This window comes from Manis javanica, chromosome 6 (genome assembly GCF_040802235.1).
Source record: "Manis javanica isolate MJ-LG chromosome 6, MJ_LKY, whole genome shotgun sequence".
NCBI lineage: Eukaryota > Metazoa > Chordata > Mammalia > Pholidota > Manidae > Manis > Manis javanica.
Genome location: NC_133161.1, coordinates 144,960,631 through 144,978,364, shown reverse-complemented (window position 1 = coordinate 144,978,364; position 17,734 = coordinate 144,960,631). Strand labels below are relative to the sequence as shown.

Genomic DNA, 17,734 nt, shown 5'->3' with positions numbered 1-17,734 from the left:
ATCCATCAAAAAATCAAAAACATGCTAACCTTCTCCTAAAAGTGACACAAATTCTAGATTATCACTTTATGTTCAGGTGATGCTCAAGACATTTCTAAAGAGAGGCAATACCATGTGATCTCTCTTTAGCATCTTATCTGTTAGGAGAATGAGAGAAAAGAGAAGAATTAGTCGATACATACCTAACAGAATAAGGAAGAAATACAGCCTTCATTTTACAACTGGTCATGTGGGCATAAATGGTACCCATACCTCTTTCTTTTTCTATTCATTCCGTATTTCCCTTTGTCCTTTGCAAGTACTGAGTGAGGATAGTCCTGATTCCTTGCCTGGTGGAGGACCCAAACCTTCATTCCTGAAGGGTATGGACTATTATTAGTCCAGCTTGCACTAAGTTGTTATAGTTTTCCACTAACTTTCATCACATTTTGAGTAGCCCCAGGAGGGCTGTCTACTGCATTCCAGACATATTCTTCCTTACCCTTTGTGTAATCACAACCCAGTTGCCCCTTTCAAATCAGCATCAATCACCACCAAGCAGCCTGTGGACTCATTAGGGTTGAGAAGCCCCAAACAGGCAGAAGCCCGAAGTGGCAGTCTCAATTTCTAATTCAAAGGAACTTCTTTCTGCTGAGCTCTCTGGAGGAGGCATTCCTTCTTGGAATTAAGACCTCTGGACCAGCAGAGCCCACAGTTACCTTATGATTTGATGAGTCAGGCAACATCCAATTCATTATGGGCAACTCAGGTCACATGGTAATAACTTGGTAATGCTTGGTGGCCAAATGTTCAGTCTCTCCTGAGGCCCAACAGCAAGCCAGAGGCTGTTTCTCAAAAGAATACTTTTCTGCAAAGGATGACACAGCTTTTCTTCAAAATCCTAAAGGTCTGTGCTGTCATTCACCTAAATGAGCCTGACAAAGGCTCTATACAAGCATCTCTGCTGGCCACAGACACTTTGATTTCATTGGAGCTGCTGAATCAGAAACCAAAGTAATGGAGCAACCTGTGCTGCAGAGCCTTGTCTTACTCTGGGCCACCCTTAAAAATGGCAACAATTCAGATGTCTCAGTAAATGTATTGAACTAACAAATCGAAATAAAGTATATATTGCCTTCAAAATCCAAAAGCCCACTAGGCATTATGTCTCTTTCTTAGCAGCAGGAGGGGCCAGATGTAGCAATTTGCCCTTCACCTACAAGGGATATTGTAGTCCCTTAGATACCTAGACTTCAACTAAGGAGGCAGGTCCCTGATATTTTTGTGGAATCTGTTTATCCCCCGACATGCTTGAGTTTTACCAAAGTATCCAGGGTAGATGCTATGTCTTGCACACCATGTCCCCATAAAGTAGTAGGTCAGCATGACATCCTCTAGAATACAGATATAATCAAAGTCTCTGCTGACCAGTTAGAGTAATGGAGCCCTGACATTGAACAGTGAAGTTGTATTGCCAGTCTTGCCAGCTGACAGCAAATGTTGCCCTCAGGTCTACAGAAAAAGCATTCACTACATTAATTGGTACATACCAGGTGGCAGAGAATGTGTTGCTTTTCTCCAGCAAAAAACACACCCACTTGGGAGAGCAGTTGCAGTTGGAGTCATCACCTGATTGACCTTATGGTAGTCCATTGTCATCCTCCATAATCCATTTGTCTTCTGCACAAACCAAGTATGTGTATGAAACAGAGAAACCACCAATATTATATCTTTCAAGTCTTGGTGGTGGTACCGACCTCTGCAATCTCGAGTATGTGCTATTTATTGCTTTTGGTTTGTTAGAGACAGTTCTAGTGGCTTCCTCTGATCCTTTTTTTCTATAATATTCCTTATTCTGTGGGTGAGGTAACTAGGGATTCTATCAGTTGCTGAGGATATCAAATCCCACTGTGCAGCCTGGACCTGGATTCAGGGACCCACTAGGACAACTGTGAGATGGACCCAAGCCAAAACTTCACGGATCACTTGACCTTCATATTCCTTTATACTCTTGACCTGTAGCATTCTGGGTCTCCAGCAGTCCTCAAAATTGTAGTTAATTTTGTTTCTTTCCCGATATGCAGGTAACCTGGTAAATTGTCACAAGTCCTCTTGAGGAAGGATAGAAGGCGGACTTAGCTTCCCTTTCATTCAAGGAGCTGTGTTGGTGAACTGACTCAAACCTGGAAACTTCAGAGCTCAAAAGACTGGTTCAAGTCATAATTTTGTTACTCAGATCTACTAGAGCTTTTGTGTGTATACAATTCAAGTAAAACTTTAGAAGACTGCCACCTATTTCAGTTCTCTGGACACTAATCAATTAGCTAAGGACAGTTATCTACCGATAAGGGACCCTCACTCCCAAGGAGGCCTTCGTGTTCTTTTTATGTTAATCATATAATTTTTTTTCTTGCATATGCACTGGAGGGCCTATTGTTCTAATAATTTGTCACAGCCCATTTCCCAATGCATCTTTCACTTGCACTTCATCCCATGGTACCACTGGTGAGAATCTGAACTGCAATGCCACTGTATGCCATGGTTTATTCATGCCCCATCCCGCCTCCCCTCCCCCAACCCCTGTAAGTAGTTCATCAAATATAACTAATCCAATCCCAGAATCTCAACTTGAGTCTGTCTCCTGGAGCCAATTTTGCTACCAATTACTCTGAGTCCCAACAAGAAACAAATGGCATACTTGTAATAGGCAGTACATTTAGGGAGTTTACTTATATAAGGACTACTAAGACACAGGTGTAGGGAAACCTACCAAGTGGAGGGGACAATTACCAGAAAATGGAGGGAAAAAAGGTACAAAGCTGCAAAGACCTTCAGTTTGACAGGGCAGCTAGAGGCAATCTTGGCAGGGAAGGAATTAGAGCAACACAAACTCCAACGTCACCCTCTCCCCTCCGATTTCCTGAGGCTGAATACCTGGTGAGCGAAGGCAAATGGAAGTCAGAGGGCAGAGGAAATGTTCACCTGGTTCATAAATGTCCATCTCTGGCGACACTAAGCTGAGGTGGGGCAGATCCAGAGGCAGACGGACCTGGTACATTTGGGTTCTGTAATTAGCAGGATGATGGAAATGCAACTGGCTTATGAACTGATACCCATGTCCATTCTATTTGGCAGGTACTCCTACATATCCTCATACACTGAACTGCAGTGAGAGATGAATTTACAACTTGAATTGCTGTAGCTTTGAGTCCTGAATTTTGAGTCTTCTCATTTTGTTTTCCAGAATCATGCGGCCGGCCACCTCTCCACTTCTTCAGGCCTGGTTTTTTTGGCTCCCTTTGCGGTTTTCAGCATATTAGTATTGCACATGGTTTGATAGTTATACCAAAGCATTTCTTTGGGGCTGGGGATTAGGGTGATATGTTCAGCTTTAAAGTCTGAACTTCTCATTTAGGTCTTTCATCAGTTTTGTAGTTCTCAGCATACAAATTGCATTCCTTTTGTTAGACTCATTCCTGTCACTTCTGCGGGCACATTCAGCTCTCTGTAACATCTGAGCAATTCTTCTGCGAAGTGAGGACTGCTGACAATCCCCCTGGACATAGAGTGGACCAACATCTTTCCAAAGGCTATCTTGGTTCTGGTTTTGGCTGTGAAAACTGACAAGACAAAATGCGGATGGATGGTGGGAGGTCTAGGCTTGATGGTATTCTCAGATTTTATAGAACTGGGCTCACGTGGCACTGAGAGTATCTTACTGGTTTGCTACATGATTACTTCAGTAAAATGCTCAGATGCAAAGATCACTCAACAGCATAGCCTGCTAAGGATACACCACACATAACTGAGGTTCCAGTGGGCTTTTATTGAGATAAACAAAAATCAAGATCGCATCAATCTTTTCTGAACCTTATAAACTCAGCAGACTGTTGCATGCCTATGGGTACATACAACACAACAAATCCCAACAAAAACAAGCCCGACTGGAATATTTGCCAATTAACAGAATGCCAATTTTCCCCTTCCCCAAATGTTTTCAAAATTTTGAGTCCCCACTGTTCACTTCTCAGTGGAACTGGTCCCTTGTGGCTAGGGACATTGGAATTCTATCCCATTTTTACCAAACAAAAAACATTTTCAAATTTTAGTTTTGTTTCAAAAAAGGGAACAGTGACTTGTTTTCTCCAGGTACCCTCCCCCAAAACCACTGGTTAAAATACAGAAGCCTGTATCTCAGTAACCCAACCCTACCCCCTCCCTTGCCCTGCCCAGTTTTGTCTACTGGAGATTTAAACACACTTCTGCTAGAATCTGTCAGTTGTGGAGGGGCAGAATCCAGGTGCCAGGCTAGCTCCCTCTGACCTCACCAACTGTTAAAACCTTCGACACTTAACTCTCTACCCCAAAGATGAGTTTTCAGTAAGAAAGGAAAGTGGATTTTCTCTGGGAGTTTTTTTTTTTAAAAACTATCCTTAAGAATATAAAGTAGAACTACAAGCTCATCAAAGTCCACTTAAAAGTTCACCAAAAATTGAATTCAGCTCCCATGAGACCAATAATTCTGCTTGACAAAGGTATTTTTGCCAGAAAATGATTCCACAATTGCAATTTTTAAGATACAAAGAATGCTGGAAAAAGTAGCAAATTAAAATAACATGGCTTGATTCCCAAGAACTTACTTCATCTTTTTGTTACTCATCTATAAGGTCAGGAGAGTAGCTAAAGGCAGTTTCCATTGAGGTTATGAGCTTCCAAAGTGTTTCTAAATCCTTAGTGCAGACACCCTCCCTTTTGGGGCACAGTGACCTCCCTCCCACCCCTATTAAAAAAAAAAGAAAAGAAAAAGAGAAAGAAAAAAAATTAAACCAAATAATCAGAATGAGATGTTTTGATTTTAGTAAGTTACACTCAAGGCTTTGTGCTGAGTTGTCTGGTTCTAACCCAAGCACGATGGTATCAAACACAAAGCACACGGGAAAGATGCTCTCATCTCATTCTGAAAACAAATACTGATAACCAATACCTCCCCCCTCCCCCCAGCCTTTGGGGCCAACTCATATGATGCTGGGACCAACCTGAAAAAAGTTTGTGGAGACATATTTAGGTTTCCTTCTCTCTTACTTCTTCCCATGGAAGATCATTCTAGACTTAATTCCATTCCTAAGATAAAGTCAAGAAAGTTTCTCCACTGGAATACATGGGAAGAGAAAGACAGAGCATGGGCCCGGAGGCAGCAAGTTGTGAAATAGTCTCTACGCCATTACACAACTATACAACCACAGGCTAAACCATGAGCTGGAAGTAATTTAAATATTACAGAGAACTGTTTTCATCCAAATGAACCACTTAAAAGATACTACCATTACTTAAAATAAACACCCAATACTGGAAAGCACATGAAAACAATTTCCAATAATAAAAATGCTCCTTATTGTGAGGGGGATTAAAAAAAAAAAAAAAAAAAAAGACTAGGCTTTGACCTAGTCCTTAGAGCATCTTTCCATTTAACAATTCCTGTTCAAGAGTCAAGCACCAAAACTGGACAGCTGCCTATACAAGACTGTGTCCAACAGTGGTGCCCAGATAGTTTAAGTGCCACTCCTCATCAGAGGCTATACTTCTGTTAATACTTTCATTTTAAAGTCTGTGCTTTAAGAGGGACCCACAGGCAATGTGGCACCAGGCAGAGCACAGTCTGAGGATGGCAAAGAAGACTGTGCTGTTTGTTTAGTCACCCTCACACTCGAGCGAGTCTTTCTTGCTTTTCTTTTATAATGAATGATCCCTCTTATCTCGCCAGAGGTGGGGGAGAAAGAGCTGCATCAGTACAGGGTCAAGATTTTTTGGTCAAAAGTTTAAGCCTTCTGAAACCCCTCCCCCCACCCTCCCTGGGAAAAAGTGACCTCTTTAATAGGGGCTTGTATTTAGTAAGCAACATTGGCTGGATGGAACATATGTAGCTTAGATACCAAATAAACAGAGCTTAATTCTTTTTGGGTTTGTACTGTGCAGCTCTTGCTACAGTTCTTTTTTTAATGAGTTAGGGCCACGTCTGATCAGGAGGCATCAGCAGGACTTTGATCCTCAAGGAATTTCGGTGAGTCACAATACTTTTGCTTAGAACTAGGCAGTCAAAAAAGCAACTCTGAATAACTGATTTCTTTATCCAGATGAGTTAGCATGAAAGCATATGCAGGACTTGTAATATTTCAGGGTCTTGAAAAACAATGGAATATGGAAATCCAACTTTTTTTAATTTTATTTTTTTGCCTTTTTAAGAAAAACCCTTGATGCCTCCTGATTGACCTACACACTGGGTTAAAAGGGAATTTAAAACATTAAAAAAAAAGTTCACTGGTTTTGATTCATCTCACTCCTTTTGCCTGGAGATCAGGCCAAACATCAAGCATGTTGGGAGGGGCACAATTTAAGGCAACACTATTGGCTGTAAAGCATTTGCCAGCAATTTACAATGCAAAACGACAGATATTCTTGTCACAAAGCAAGGATGGCAAGCAGCTTTTCGTAGCATGAAGTTCACAGTTCTCAGGGGCTGCCCATTTCTTTAAGTTTATGTATCAAGGTGGGCAAAGGCAACGCACTCACAGTGCGGGAAACTACCCACTGATAGGAAGCCCCAGAACTGGTTCTAATATTCTGAAATGCAAGTCCATGCTTTGTACATACACTGCTCAGACACTGCCACTCAATCGAATTCCCACACGGCAAGGCAGATTAACCTTAGTCCCCTTTTGCTGAGCTTGAAAAGTTGCTCAAACTTTTAAAAAGGGAGAAGCAAAATCAGAGAGAGCTTCTCAAAAACAGCATCTTGAATTACAGGTTTTTGAAGCTTCCTTGCTCTCTCTCTGGCAAGCCTCCGTGCCAAAGGTATTAGATGAGACAGTGTGGCAGCAGTGAATCCCAGACTTCTGGGCCCCTTTTCCAAACCAGGGTCCCCATAGAGGTCTGATCTCTACAGTAGAGGCCAAAGTACTTTTTAGAATTTAGTGTTGCAGAAAACTGAGCCCCTCTCATCTTTAGCTGCTCCCATAATCACTCTAATCCCCTTAATCCCAGCAACCTTCATCCAAAAAAAATATATATATGTGTGTATATATATATATATATGTATGTATATATATATATATATACATATGTATATATATATATATATATGAACCCAGAAAAAAAACTTATTTACAAAGTTTATACAAGTATACACACCCAATTTTCTATGGGTCACGCTTTGCCACAGAGGAAAGAGGTTCAAGGCTCTGACATGTCTATCCATCAAGTGCCATAACTGCTAATGGAGGCGTATGTAAGCCAGTCTTTAGTGTTCTGCCACAGAGCACAAAGGCTTGTCATATGGCTCCTGCAACGATAGACTGCTCTTTCCTTTGGGAGCGATGATGTAATCTACTCAGCCCAGAAGAAATTTTTACTTGGGATTGTTTTTTTCTTTTAAATACATGTATTTACAGTGCGGATGAACTGCAGTTGCATTATCAACTCCTCCACATAAAGAAAAAGAAAATGGTGTTTAACATTACTAATACGTTTCATCTTCCAGCCCTGGGCTTGAGTACTGGGTAGAAAGGGAAGAGAGAGGCTCCAACTTGAAACCAAAATGAAGACAAAAATTTTAAAAAGAAAGAAAAGAAAAAGGAAAGAGAGGATTACTATCGTTGATTCCTTGGGCTGTTGTCTAAAAGATGATATTCTGAATGGTCTCATAGCATAAGGCACTTCGCACAAATAAGTAATAAGCTCTTCAGGCTTAAGAAACGATGAGTAACCAGGGAGAAGTTGAAATGCACTCAGGAGTCAGCTGTTGGGGAATTCTGAAATCGCAGACAAGCTTGTGTGTTCATCAAGATTCTTCTCTTTTTAGGGTTTCTCCCTTCTCATCTTTTTCCTCCTTCCTTGTCCCCCCTTCCCCAGAAAACATTTTTTAAAGACCAGCAGTTAGTGCAACTAATGTTCAGTCAGCACACAGTGCAAACAAGTGGAACAAAAAAGGTAAATTCCTTCTTTTCAGCTTTTTTCTCTTCACCAGTTAAAAACACAAAAAATGTCTGAGCTTTTAAGTCTTCATAGTTCCAAAATAAAAGAAGATGAAAAACCCACAAAGAGAAGAGCATCCCCCCAAAACGATGTGTCACAGATCCAAAGGAGCCTTCTGCAGTTTGTCAAAGCCTGAAGAGGGAAGAACCTAAAATTAGCATTTGTGAAAGAGGCATGAACTAGGGCAGAAGTTGCCAGGATCCCCACTCCAAATGCTCTCTACAATAGCTTCTACCGAGCCGCTGCCTATTGTAGAATCCACACAGGATAAGGAATCTCTGCCAGGAATCCCAGAGATAAAGAGCCTGAAAGTTCTGCTAACAGGCAGCTGTAGTCATGGAAGACAAATCAAGAAAAAAAAAAATTTTTTTAAGGTTAAAGTGAAAAGAGTAATTTGAAAAATTTTAAAACAGGTAAAATGTTCATTGCCAATTTGAAACTACCATCTCTCAAGTTAAATCAGGTTTTCCTTAGGAAAAAAACCAAGATAGCCTACATCTCTTTAGGGATTTTGAGCATTTTTACCAGAGGCCAAAAGTCACCAAAAAATGGAGAGGGTGGTGCATTAAAAAAAGAGTTATCCTTACAGCCTGATCACACACTTAGCAACATAGTATACAGGAAATTTAACTTGATAATATTAAGATACCCACTAAAAAATAAGAGTGAATGCTAACGAAATAAAATGGAATGATAAAGGAAAGATGAATAGGAAGTGTTTTCACATTCAAAACTGCTGAAAAAGATTCTTTTTTGCTTTCATTATTTGGAAGTCTGCATTTACTTAAGTACTGCTAACATACCACATAACTTAGGAAGACTCCATTCAAGAACAGCACTATGAAATCTCTAATGAAACTACAACTTTACCCAAGAGATACTTCAAATTTACTGCCATTTATCCCAACAGGTGTTTTACCCTGTATTGCTATAGGAAGGACATCAAATTTCCCTCAGGGGAGAGGATCTGGTTTTCCTTTGTTTAAACAATATGCTCACTTGGCATTCTGTCAGGTACGCACATGCTTGTTAGGGTTTCTCATCTTCTACAGGCTCGCTGTGGTATTCTGCCACATACAGGCTCTTGTCAATGTTGCTTGGAATAGGCTTAATTTCTGTTCCCAGCTGCTCCTCAATACTTTTCAGGTTGAAGCGATCATCATATGTGATCAAGTTGATGGCTAAGCCAAGATGACCAAAGCGACCTAACGAAAAACATTTTTTAATGAATTAAAAAAGAAGTTAAATAAGGGAATCAATATACATGTGTAAATCTGTTAAGTAACACAACTGTGTTCATATTTTTGTTCAGTGACACTCTGACTACATGAAATTCTTCATACACACATTGCTCTACAACAACTTCAGGTTTCACAACCCAAAGCAGTACCCTATTTTACCCTTTTCAATAGCAAAATGGACGCTCATTTGTGTCAAAAGATGCCAGAACACACACACTGAAAGTACAGTTACAGACTGTACCACTTAATGGAAAAAATGACATTCTCATTAATTAGCATACAGAAGTTATTTTAACTTTTCTTAATCTCTAGATGAATTACAAATTAGTCTTATATCAAATATAATATTAACTCACTGTTCTCATTGCTACCACACTCTATTTCACGAAGGAACAAAATTTAGCAATTAAACTCAAAAAACTTCCACAAAGAACATACCCTTTCTCTTCCTCACCTGATCTTCCAATACGATGGAGATAGGTCTCTGCCAGCTTTGGGAAGTCAAAGTTTATTACCACATTCACAGCTTGTATATCAATACCTCGGGTAAACAAATCTTTAAAAAACAAGAAACACTCCATTATATCTTCCAATTTGAATATGCTTCTTGGTACCATAAATACTCTTCAACATATATTTCTAGTGCAACATAAGTCTACTAGTAAGTGAATACTTCATTCAGTAAATCAAATGCATTCACAAATTACTGACATTGCCTTTCATGCACATTATCATGAGTAACTGCTAACAGGTTACATTTCCCCAGTCCTACAAGAAAAAAATGACGTTAAGGTAATTCTGCAAATGCCAAGAGACCAGGATGACTGGTAAGCTATCAACTCATAAATAACTCTCAAGAATCACTAGAATTTTATTTAGTCATTTTTTAGTATTTAATCCATGATTAAAATAGTAAATTATTTTTTAAAGTTTACTGTGTAAGCCAGAATACTTCAAAAAGAAGAGGTAATCCACTAGCAGTAATTATTTATGCTTTGTTTAGAATTAATTTATTCCATTCTGCTACATGACTTGTAACAGTTCCCAGGTAAGCTAATATGCAAGGCCATACCTCTAACTCTTCCCTAGTCCTGTAATTACTAGGCTAATTTAGCCATGAAAACTACAAGTAGAAACAACCACAACTGGGTAGTATCGAGATTCCCCTGCTTCTGTCTGCCCCATATTCCAAAATAATTTATGATAGTCAGACTAGTATTTCTAAATATGGCTTTGGATTACTAACTCATTACTTTAAATTGCTCCCAGATAAAATTTAAAATTGGCATTCAAGGTCCCCCCACTCTGTATTTTGATTCTAACATACTTCTCAACACACCTCCCAATACCTTCCTTTTTACCAAACTCACCAACTTACCTTTACCCTTCCTTAAATGCATCTGCTTGGCCCTCTATGGATCACTTTTTATACCAGTCCCCTCATTTAAAATTCCACCTCTTCTCGGATCACCTCAACTAGTTTCTTTCCTCTCCTATGAAAACTTAGGGTTACTTACTATACATACTTCACACTTGCAAATTATCTTTACTCCCTTGCAGATTCAGCCTAACTCCTGTTTTTACAAATCAAGTTTTACTGCCACACAGTCATGCCCATTTGTTCTTTTGTACTAAGAGTGCTTTTGAGCTAGAATGGCAGAGTTGAGCAACCCGTAAGAGACCAGATGGTGTACAAAGCCCAATATACTTGCCATCTGGCACTTTACAGAAAAACTCTGCATACCCTGCCTTAGACTCTTAATGTTGTTTACCTTTTTATCTGATTAAACCTCCTTGAAGGAAGGAGTGGTACTTTGCATGTCTTTATTTATACATGTATGTTATTCAGTACTTATTTAATGACATACTACACACTGCCCTGAAAACTATGAGAGGAGAGAAAGCATTGGGACTTCAAAAAACTTATCTGAGGGCAACCCTTGCAAGTAATGATTAAAAATGAAACCAATTAACTCATATTAATGTGTTAGTACTGTAAGTACGAAGCACATTTCACTGATAAACTACTTTCTCTTCTAGTGTATAGGCTCCTAAAGTTTGGTGTGTGTGTATCTATCTAAAATTTTTTTACACTGTAGTAAAATATATATAGTGGGGAGTACATTTTTGCAACACCAAGCTAAATATCTGTCATACAGTAACAGTAACATACCCAGAAATACAGCTGCAATTATTAATCTCATACTAATACTAAGATTATAGTCTCAGTTTTGAGATGGGAGGATATTGAACCCATTTGCTTAGTCTGATCTAATTACCTCCCAGTTTTTTTCTCTCATGCAGCGAAATACAGACTTGTTTGCTTCTGGCAAAAAAATTAAAAGGTCACAATAAGCAATTTCTAAAACATAAACAGATTCTTGGTATGACTTATTTTGCATAAACTGTATGTAATTCATTCTTGTATGCTAAAACTATCCAGAAAACACACAAATTCCTAAAATTGGTTTAAAACGAGCAGATTAAGGTATGAAAGGTATGAGTGCCAGAAAAAGTCTTTTGCAATTTCAGATATGGAAATAACTTCAGGAGTTAACTATAGCTCAACTTCAGAAATTCTAAAAGTGGGAACAGGGTGAGCTGGACTGTATCACAGGCTCTGCTGCAAGACAGGGACAGAGAAGCACAGCAGAACCAGGGAGGAAAAAATGGGTAAAGGGAATAAAAAATACTTACCAGTGCAAACAAGATTGCGGCATAAGCCATTTCGAAAATCATGAAATACACGATTTCGATGTTCCTAGAACAAAGCAATGCATTTGATTTAAAACTCATATACACAGTCCTAAATCTTCATTACCGTCCTATCCAAACAGTTCTTTACACTCAAAATTTGTTCATACAAATGGGATAAGCCAATTCAAAAAACATTAGAGGTAAAAAAAAAAACACACATAAATCAGTTTCCCATGGGAATTAATAAGCAACTAATACATATCTATGCATATACACAGCATTTACTTTCATTCTTAAAAATCTTATCTTTTTTGCTGGACTCAATTTTAAGTGATGATTTTCACCATGTTTTTGTGTAACTACTTTTAAAATGTTTCAAACAGAAGATGCCAAAAGTCTGGCTTCACCATAACATCTACTATTTCCCTTTATACTTTGTTTTAAAAAAAAGCTAAAAATAACTACTTTTTAATTAAAAACATGAAAACACACAATAACTAACAAAAGCAATAAATCTAGCATCTCTTCTGCTTAATATATTCACTTCCTGTTATAATTTCTAATATTAGGTGCCTATGTGATGATATATGATTCATGACATTAAGCATCTTTGAAAAACCAAATGAGTTAAGTTTTTAACCTGTCACAGAAACAGTTTTTCATGACATTTTACCATGTTTAGTTAGCACATATATACATGTTCTCTTATTACAGTTTTAATTACAGAAAATAAAATTCAATGTATTTTCTATCAAATCAGGTTCTGAAATTGAGATTACATCCTTTTAAGTCAAGTAGTAAAGAAAAATATATGGGCCAAGGAGGTACATAGATAAATTAAAAATATAGAGCACTGCTGTCCAACAGTACCTTCTGCAATGATGTAAATATTCTGTATCTGTACTTTCCAGAACTTGTATTTGCTAGTCACATGTAATGTAGCACTTGAATGTGGTTAGTGTGACTGAGGAACTGAATTTTTAATTTCATTTCATGTTAACTCACTTAAATTGCCACATGTGACTAGTGGTTACTGCATTAAACACTGCAAAACCTAGGAAGTACCTGGGGGAGCAAAGGAATAAAACCTCATTTTTTTTTTCAGGGCTACCAAACCTTTTTTTTTTTAAATTCAAGTATCACTGATATACAATCTTATGAAGGTTTCACATGAGCAACATTGTGGTTACTGCATTCACCCATATTATCAAGTCCCCCCCCCGCCACACCCCATTGCAGTCACTGTCCATCAGCGTAGTAAGATGCTAGAGAGTCACTACTTGTCTTCTCTGTGCTACACTGCCTTCCCCATGACCCACCCTCCATTACGTGTGCTAAACATAATGCCCCTTAAATCCCCTTCTACCTCCCTTCCAGCCTATCCTCTCCAGCCCCTTCTCCCTTTGGTAACCAACCACTAGTCTCTTCCTGGAATCTGTGAATCTGCTGCTATAAAACCTCACATTTGTATCATGCCTGACAGCTTACAAATACTCATACATTACCTCAATTTTCCTAAGAGCCTTGTAAGAATATGTATCATTACCCCTACTTTAGTTAGAAAGCTGTACCTCAGAAGAGTTAAAATGAAAAAGTAGTGAAAATAGTGGTAGGTTACACTGTCTACCAAGGAATAATTTATTCTTAAACTATGGGCATTTGGAGGAGCATTAAAACAAATAAAATCCAAGAAAGACTTGGAAAGAATTTTTAAAATTTGTGCAAGTTCTAGTTATCCACTCACCTGCCTCATTTTAGCATGGATATAGAAGCAAGAATAACCCAGTTGAGAAATCTTCTTGGCTAGCAATTCAACTCGCTGAGAGGAGTTACAGAAAATGATCGACTGGTTTATCTGAAGCTGAGCATAGGGGAGAAAAAAAAAAAACATGAGAAAGAAAACCAAAACCTTCATTTACTTTGCCAAAATCTTGAAAATACTGACTAGCAAACGTGGTCTAAGACTTAGAATCTTATGGTGCAAGAGAGATGCAAAACTAAAAATTATAAATATTGTTCAGTTGCTTAATAGTAATACAACAGTATAATAGTACTATTTAATATTTCCTATGGGCCACATAACTGTAGTAAGACTAAAACAGCCTATCTCATTATTTGTGGTAGTTACATTGTATAAAGTTGCTGTAAACATTGAATTAGTGAGTACAGAACCACTGCTCTTACAGAAAATTCACGGTGAAGTTCCTAGTCATTAACTTTTTCATCAATGGATCAACAGACAACCTTGTTTTATGCATATTACTGCTTAAAAGCTGCCTTAATTACTCATGGCCAACAGCACTATAGCTCATGCCTGTATGAAGCGTATCCAATACATGTTTTCTTTGCAAGACACATTAGTTTTATAAGTTTAGAAGCACTGGACAGCACTTCAGCATTATGCTTGGGGCGATTTTAAACAATGAAATCAATTTTTAAAGGCACAAAAATGCAGTAAATGTAGCATTTTCTACTTAAACTGAGAAAAGGACGTTCATTTATACTACAAAGGCTAAAACAAGAAGGCAGTATTGCCTTGTTTGACATCAACTATGAACATGCACAACTCAAATTTTCCAAACTAAGTATGTCCAAAAGTAACTTCAAAATCATTTTGAGTATTGATTAAGGGGTTACAAATAAACTTGGCAAGTAAGTGAATTTGCAAATACAAAATCTGCAAAAAATGAGATAACTGTAATTAGTCAAATTATTTCAGAATCAAAGAAAAAGTGCTTGTGACTTGTCAGTCATACAGTATCAAGTTCAGATCAATAACTGAAACTTCCTTTCAGGAATAGCTAAGGACTCTTTTTCATACTGAAAACAATGTGAAAACTGACAGAACTGCCTATTTTATTAGGTTTCAGTAATGATAATATTCAGCAGCTAAAGACTATTACCCTGGAGAAAAGTGTGTTGAGGCAGTGTACTTTTTGGCGCTCAGTTACATATGCGTAGTACTGGGTTACTCCCTTCAAAGTTAGTTCCTCCATCAGGTTAATCTCATAGGGTTTCTGCAAGTGGGAATTCTGTGGGGGGGGGGTAAAAAGAAAAGTTTAACACTTAAAAGAAAGCAAAGTGTATCTCTTATACTCAAAATATACCCTATACATTTCTGTCTGATAAACTCTTGCTTTAAGGGATAGAGATCACTTCAAAACAAGTATACATAATTTGTCATGGAAGAAATAAATTACATAAAATGGGGAGCTCTAACATTATAGCTAAATTACTGTTTTGTACTTTGTATATAGGATTAACGTGTCATCAGTTTATCTAGCACCAAGGCTATCAGCCTAAGCTAAATGAACAATGAAGAAATTTAATCAAACTATTAATTTTTAAAAATCAGTTAATATATATGTAACAAGCCTTAACTGATCAGCTGAAGAAAAAGCCAAAAACCTGGACTAATCAGCATATAGCATAGACTGATAGTTAAATGTCATTATGGATAAAGGTATATTCATGGTCAAGAGGATGGCACTACTTTCAAGTTCAGATTTTACTCACCATGAACTTCTGTACACTAAGAGGGAAAGTAGCAGAATATAATAAAATCTGTCTGTTTTTAGGTAGCGTGAGAATAATATCCTCCATTATCTGCACAAAATCCTGTGACAGCAACTTATCTGCCTGCAGTACACAGAGAAGACAATTTTAAGAACAATGAAATGCCTGATGTCTTTGGTCAGGAGGCATCATCCAACAAGAGCATGCGCGGCCTGCTCCTGGCGGAAAGCTGTAAGTCTCTATAGCATTGCATAGTCCGATGGCACGGAGACAAATTCCCAGTAATTTAGAGGGGAAGTCTATAATACCTATCTTCTAGAGAAAAAAAAAATCCTACACAGATATAATCCTTGCTCCCATAGCAGAATTCTAATCTGATTCCCATTAGAGAGGGAGTATAGTATAGTGGTTAAAAGTATAGCCTCTAAAGTCAAACTACCTGAGTTAAAATCTTGTTTCCCTTACTTATTAACTATGTTAGGTTACTTAACTACTGAATATTTGTTTTTACAATTTTAAAATCAGGATGTCTACTTACTATAGTAACTATATAGGACACCTACCTTATAGTGTTGTAAAAGAAAAACAAAACCCCAAGAAATGTTTAAAGCACTTAATGCTAGCAGAGTGACGAATGAATGTTTTCTCTCATTACTCAAAAACCTGATCTGAATTAGGCCTTGATCAACCTGATCTAGTTATCTAAAACACAGACCAACTGCAGATTAACTTTATTTCAGGACATTAGCACTGATGCGCATATGCTTAAAACACTTCTAGATCCCAAGGATACAGAGTTGAATAAATTCTTAAAAGGCACTTACAATCTGATGAGGTAACACATGTAAAAAAGACAAAAACCAAACTATACAAAGCAGCACATACTAAATAAGGGGTTAGAGACAAAAACGTACTTTTTAAAAAGTATCACTGAAAGAAAGGAGACTTAGAATGAACCTGGCTTTGAAGGTTACTCAATAACTCCTCCTCTTGAAAATACAAATAAAACCTAAACTATCTGGCATCCCTAAGAAAAAGACACAAGGCTCAACTACTTCTATAAATGCCTACAAAGGACAAACCACATTTTATAAGCAAATAGTTTGACTAGAGTCATGCATTTATTGGAGGTTTATAAACACAGAGCTTTTGTTTTATTTACTGACAGTTATTAACAAAGCACAGAATAGTGTCTATACAAATGAAGAGACAGTACCTCATCCAATACTATCATCTGGACATGATCAACTTTTGCTACTCCTTTCTTGATAAGATCCAGGATTCTCCCAGGGGTAGCTATTACCACGTGCACTACACAAGATTAGAAAACATTTATTCCCATTAATTTTAGCTTGAGCAATATAGTTTATATTTCATAGTTTATCATGCATATATACTTTAAAAAAAAATCAGAAACACTGTTGTAGAGGTAAGAACAAAGAGGCAGAGAGGTGTTTTAGGATATGGATTTCTACTTCATCTTAGACTGGCTAGAGAATACTTGTTTGTTTCACCTCTACATTCCCACTGAGTAATAAAAGGATCAAATAATATATAATCACTTTAAATAACTGCAATGCGAAAAATAGTCTAAGTAAACAAATGTCAATCATATATAAAATTCTGACTAGAATTGTATCTATTATTTTATGTAAGTGGATCTCATTTTTACTGTTTATTATCTTTTTTAACTCAATAATGTATCCATGGTAGACTTAATGAAAATGAATCCTCAAGCCTTTGATGACTGTGTAGAATTCTGTTCAGATAGTACCTCAATGTACTTAGCCAATCTCCTGACATTTCGGTTGTTCTAATCTTCAGCCTTGCATTTGCCCAATTACATTTCATCAAGATTCTTAAAAACATATACATTTATAATTTCAAAATATAATGCCAAACGGACCACCATGTATCAATTTATACCCCCACACTGAAAGACAGGCCTATTTCTCCACAAATGTGCAAAAACGGTTATTAATATTTTTTAACTTTGCCAATTAGATAGGCACAATATCAATTGGCTGTTTTAATTACATTTTTAAAAATTATTATCAAGGCTAAATATGCTTTCAATTACTATCGTCTTTTTTTTTTTTTTGAACAAGACACTCCACTCATTTTCTTTGAAGGTTACTCAACGACTTCATTTTTCACTTCATTTATTCACTTTTCTACTGCAATGTTTCTATTACTTATTCTAAAAGCAACTTTTAAGTTACTGAAAGGATGAACCTGTGGGTGAAACTGCACTCAGAGAGTTTAAGCCACTG

The 17,734-nt window shown here is 37.5% G+C and overlaps 1 protein-coding gene across 8 annotated transcripts in view; it reads right to left on the bottom strand.

Annotated features, from left to right (window-relative positions):
• Positions 1-2,685: 2,685 nt before the first annotated feature.
• Positions 2,686-17,734, bottom strand: part of DDX6 (DEAD-box helicase 6) — a 32,972-nt gene continuing 17,923 nt past the window's right edge. For 5 of the 8 annotated variants that reach the window (XM_073239651.1, XM_073239648.1, XM_073239652.1 and 2 more), the window contains exons 7-14: positions 16,678-16,772; positions 15,462-15,584; positions 14,849-14,977; positions 13,690-13,806; positions 11,946-12,009; positions 9,703-9,804; positions 9,030-9,212; positions 3,786-8,139 (exon numbers count right to left, since the gene is read on the bottom strand). In XM_073239651.1, the coding sequence (XP_073095752.1) occupies positions 9,037-9,212; positions 9,703-9,804; positions 11,946-12,009; positions 13,690-13,806; positions 14,849-14,977; positions 15,462-15,584; positions 16,678-16,772 (806 nt within the window). In that variant the 3' untranslated portion in view covers positions 3,786-8,139; positions 9,030-9,036. Of the gene's footprint in view, positions 3,600-3,785; positions 8,140-9,006; positions 9,213-9,702; positions 9,805-11,945; positions 12,010-13,689; positions 13,807-14,848; positions 14,978-15,461; positions 15,585-16,677; positions 16,773-17,734 lie in introns of those variants that run through there. The other 3 variants (XM_073239653.1, XM_073239650.1, XM_073239654.1) reach the window with 3 other exon arrangements.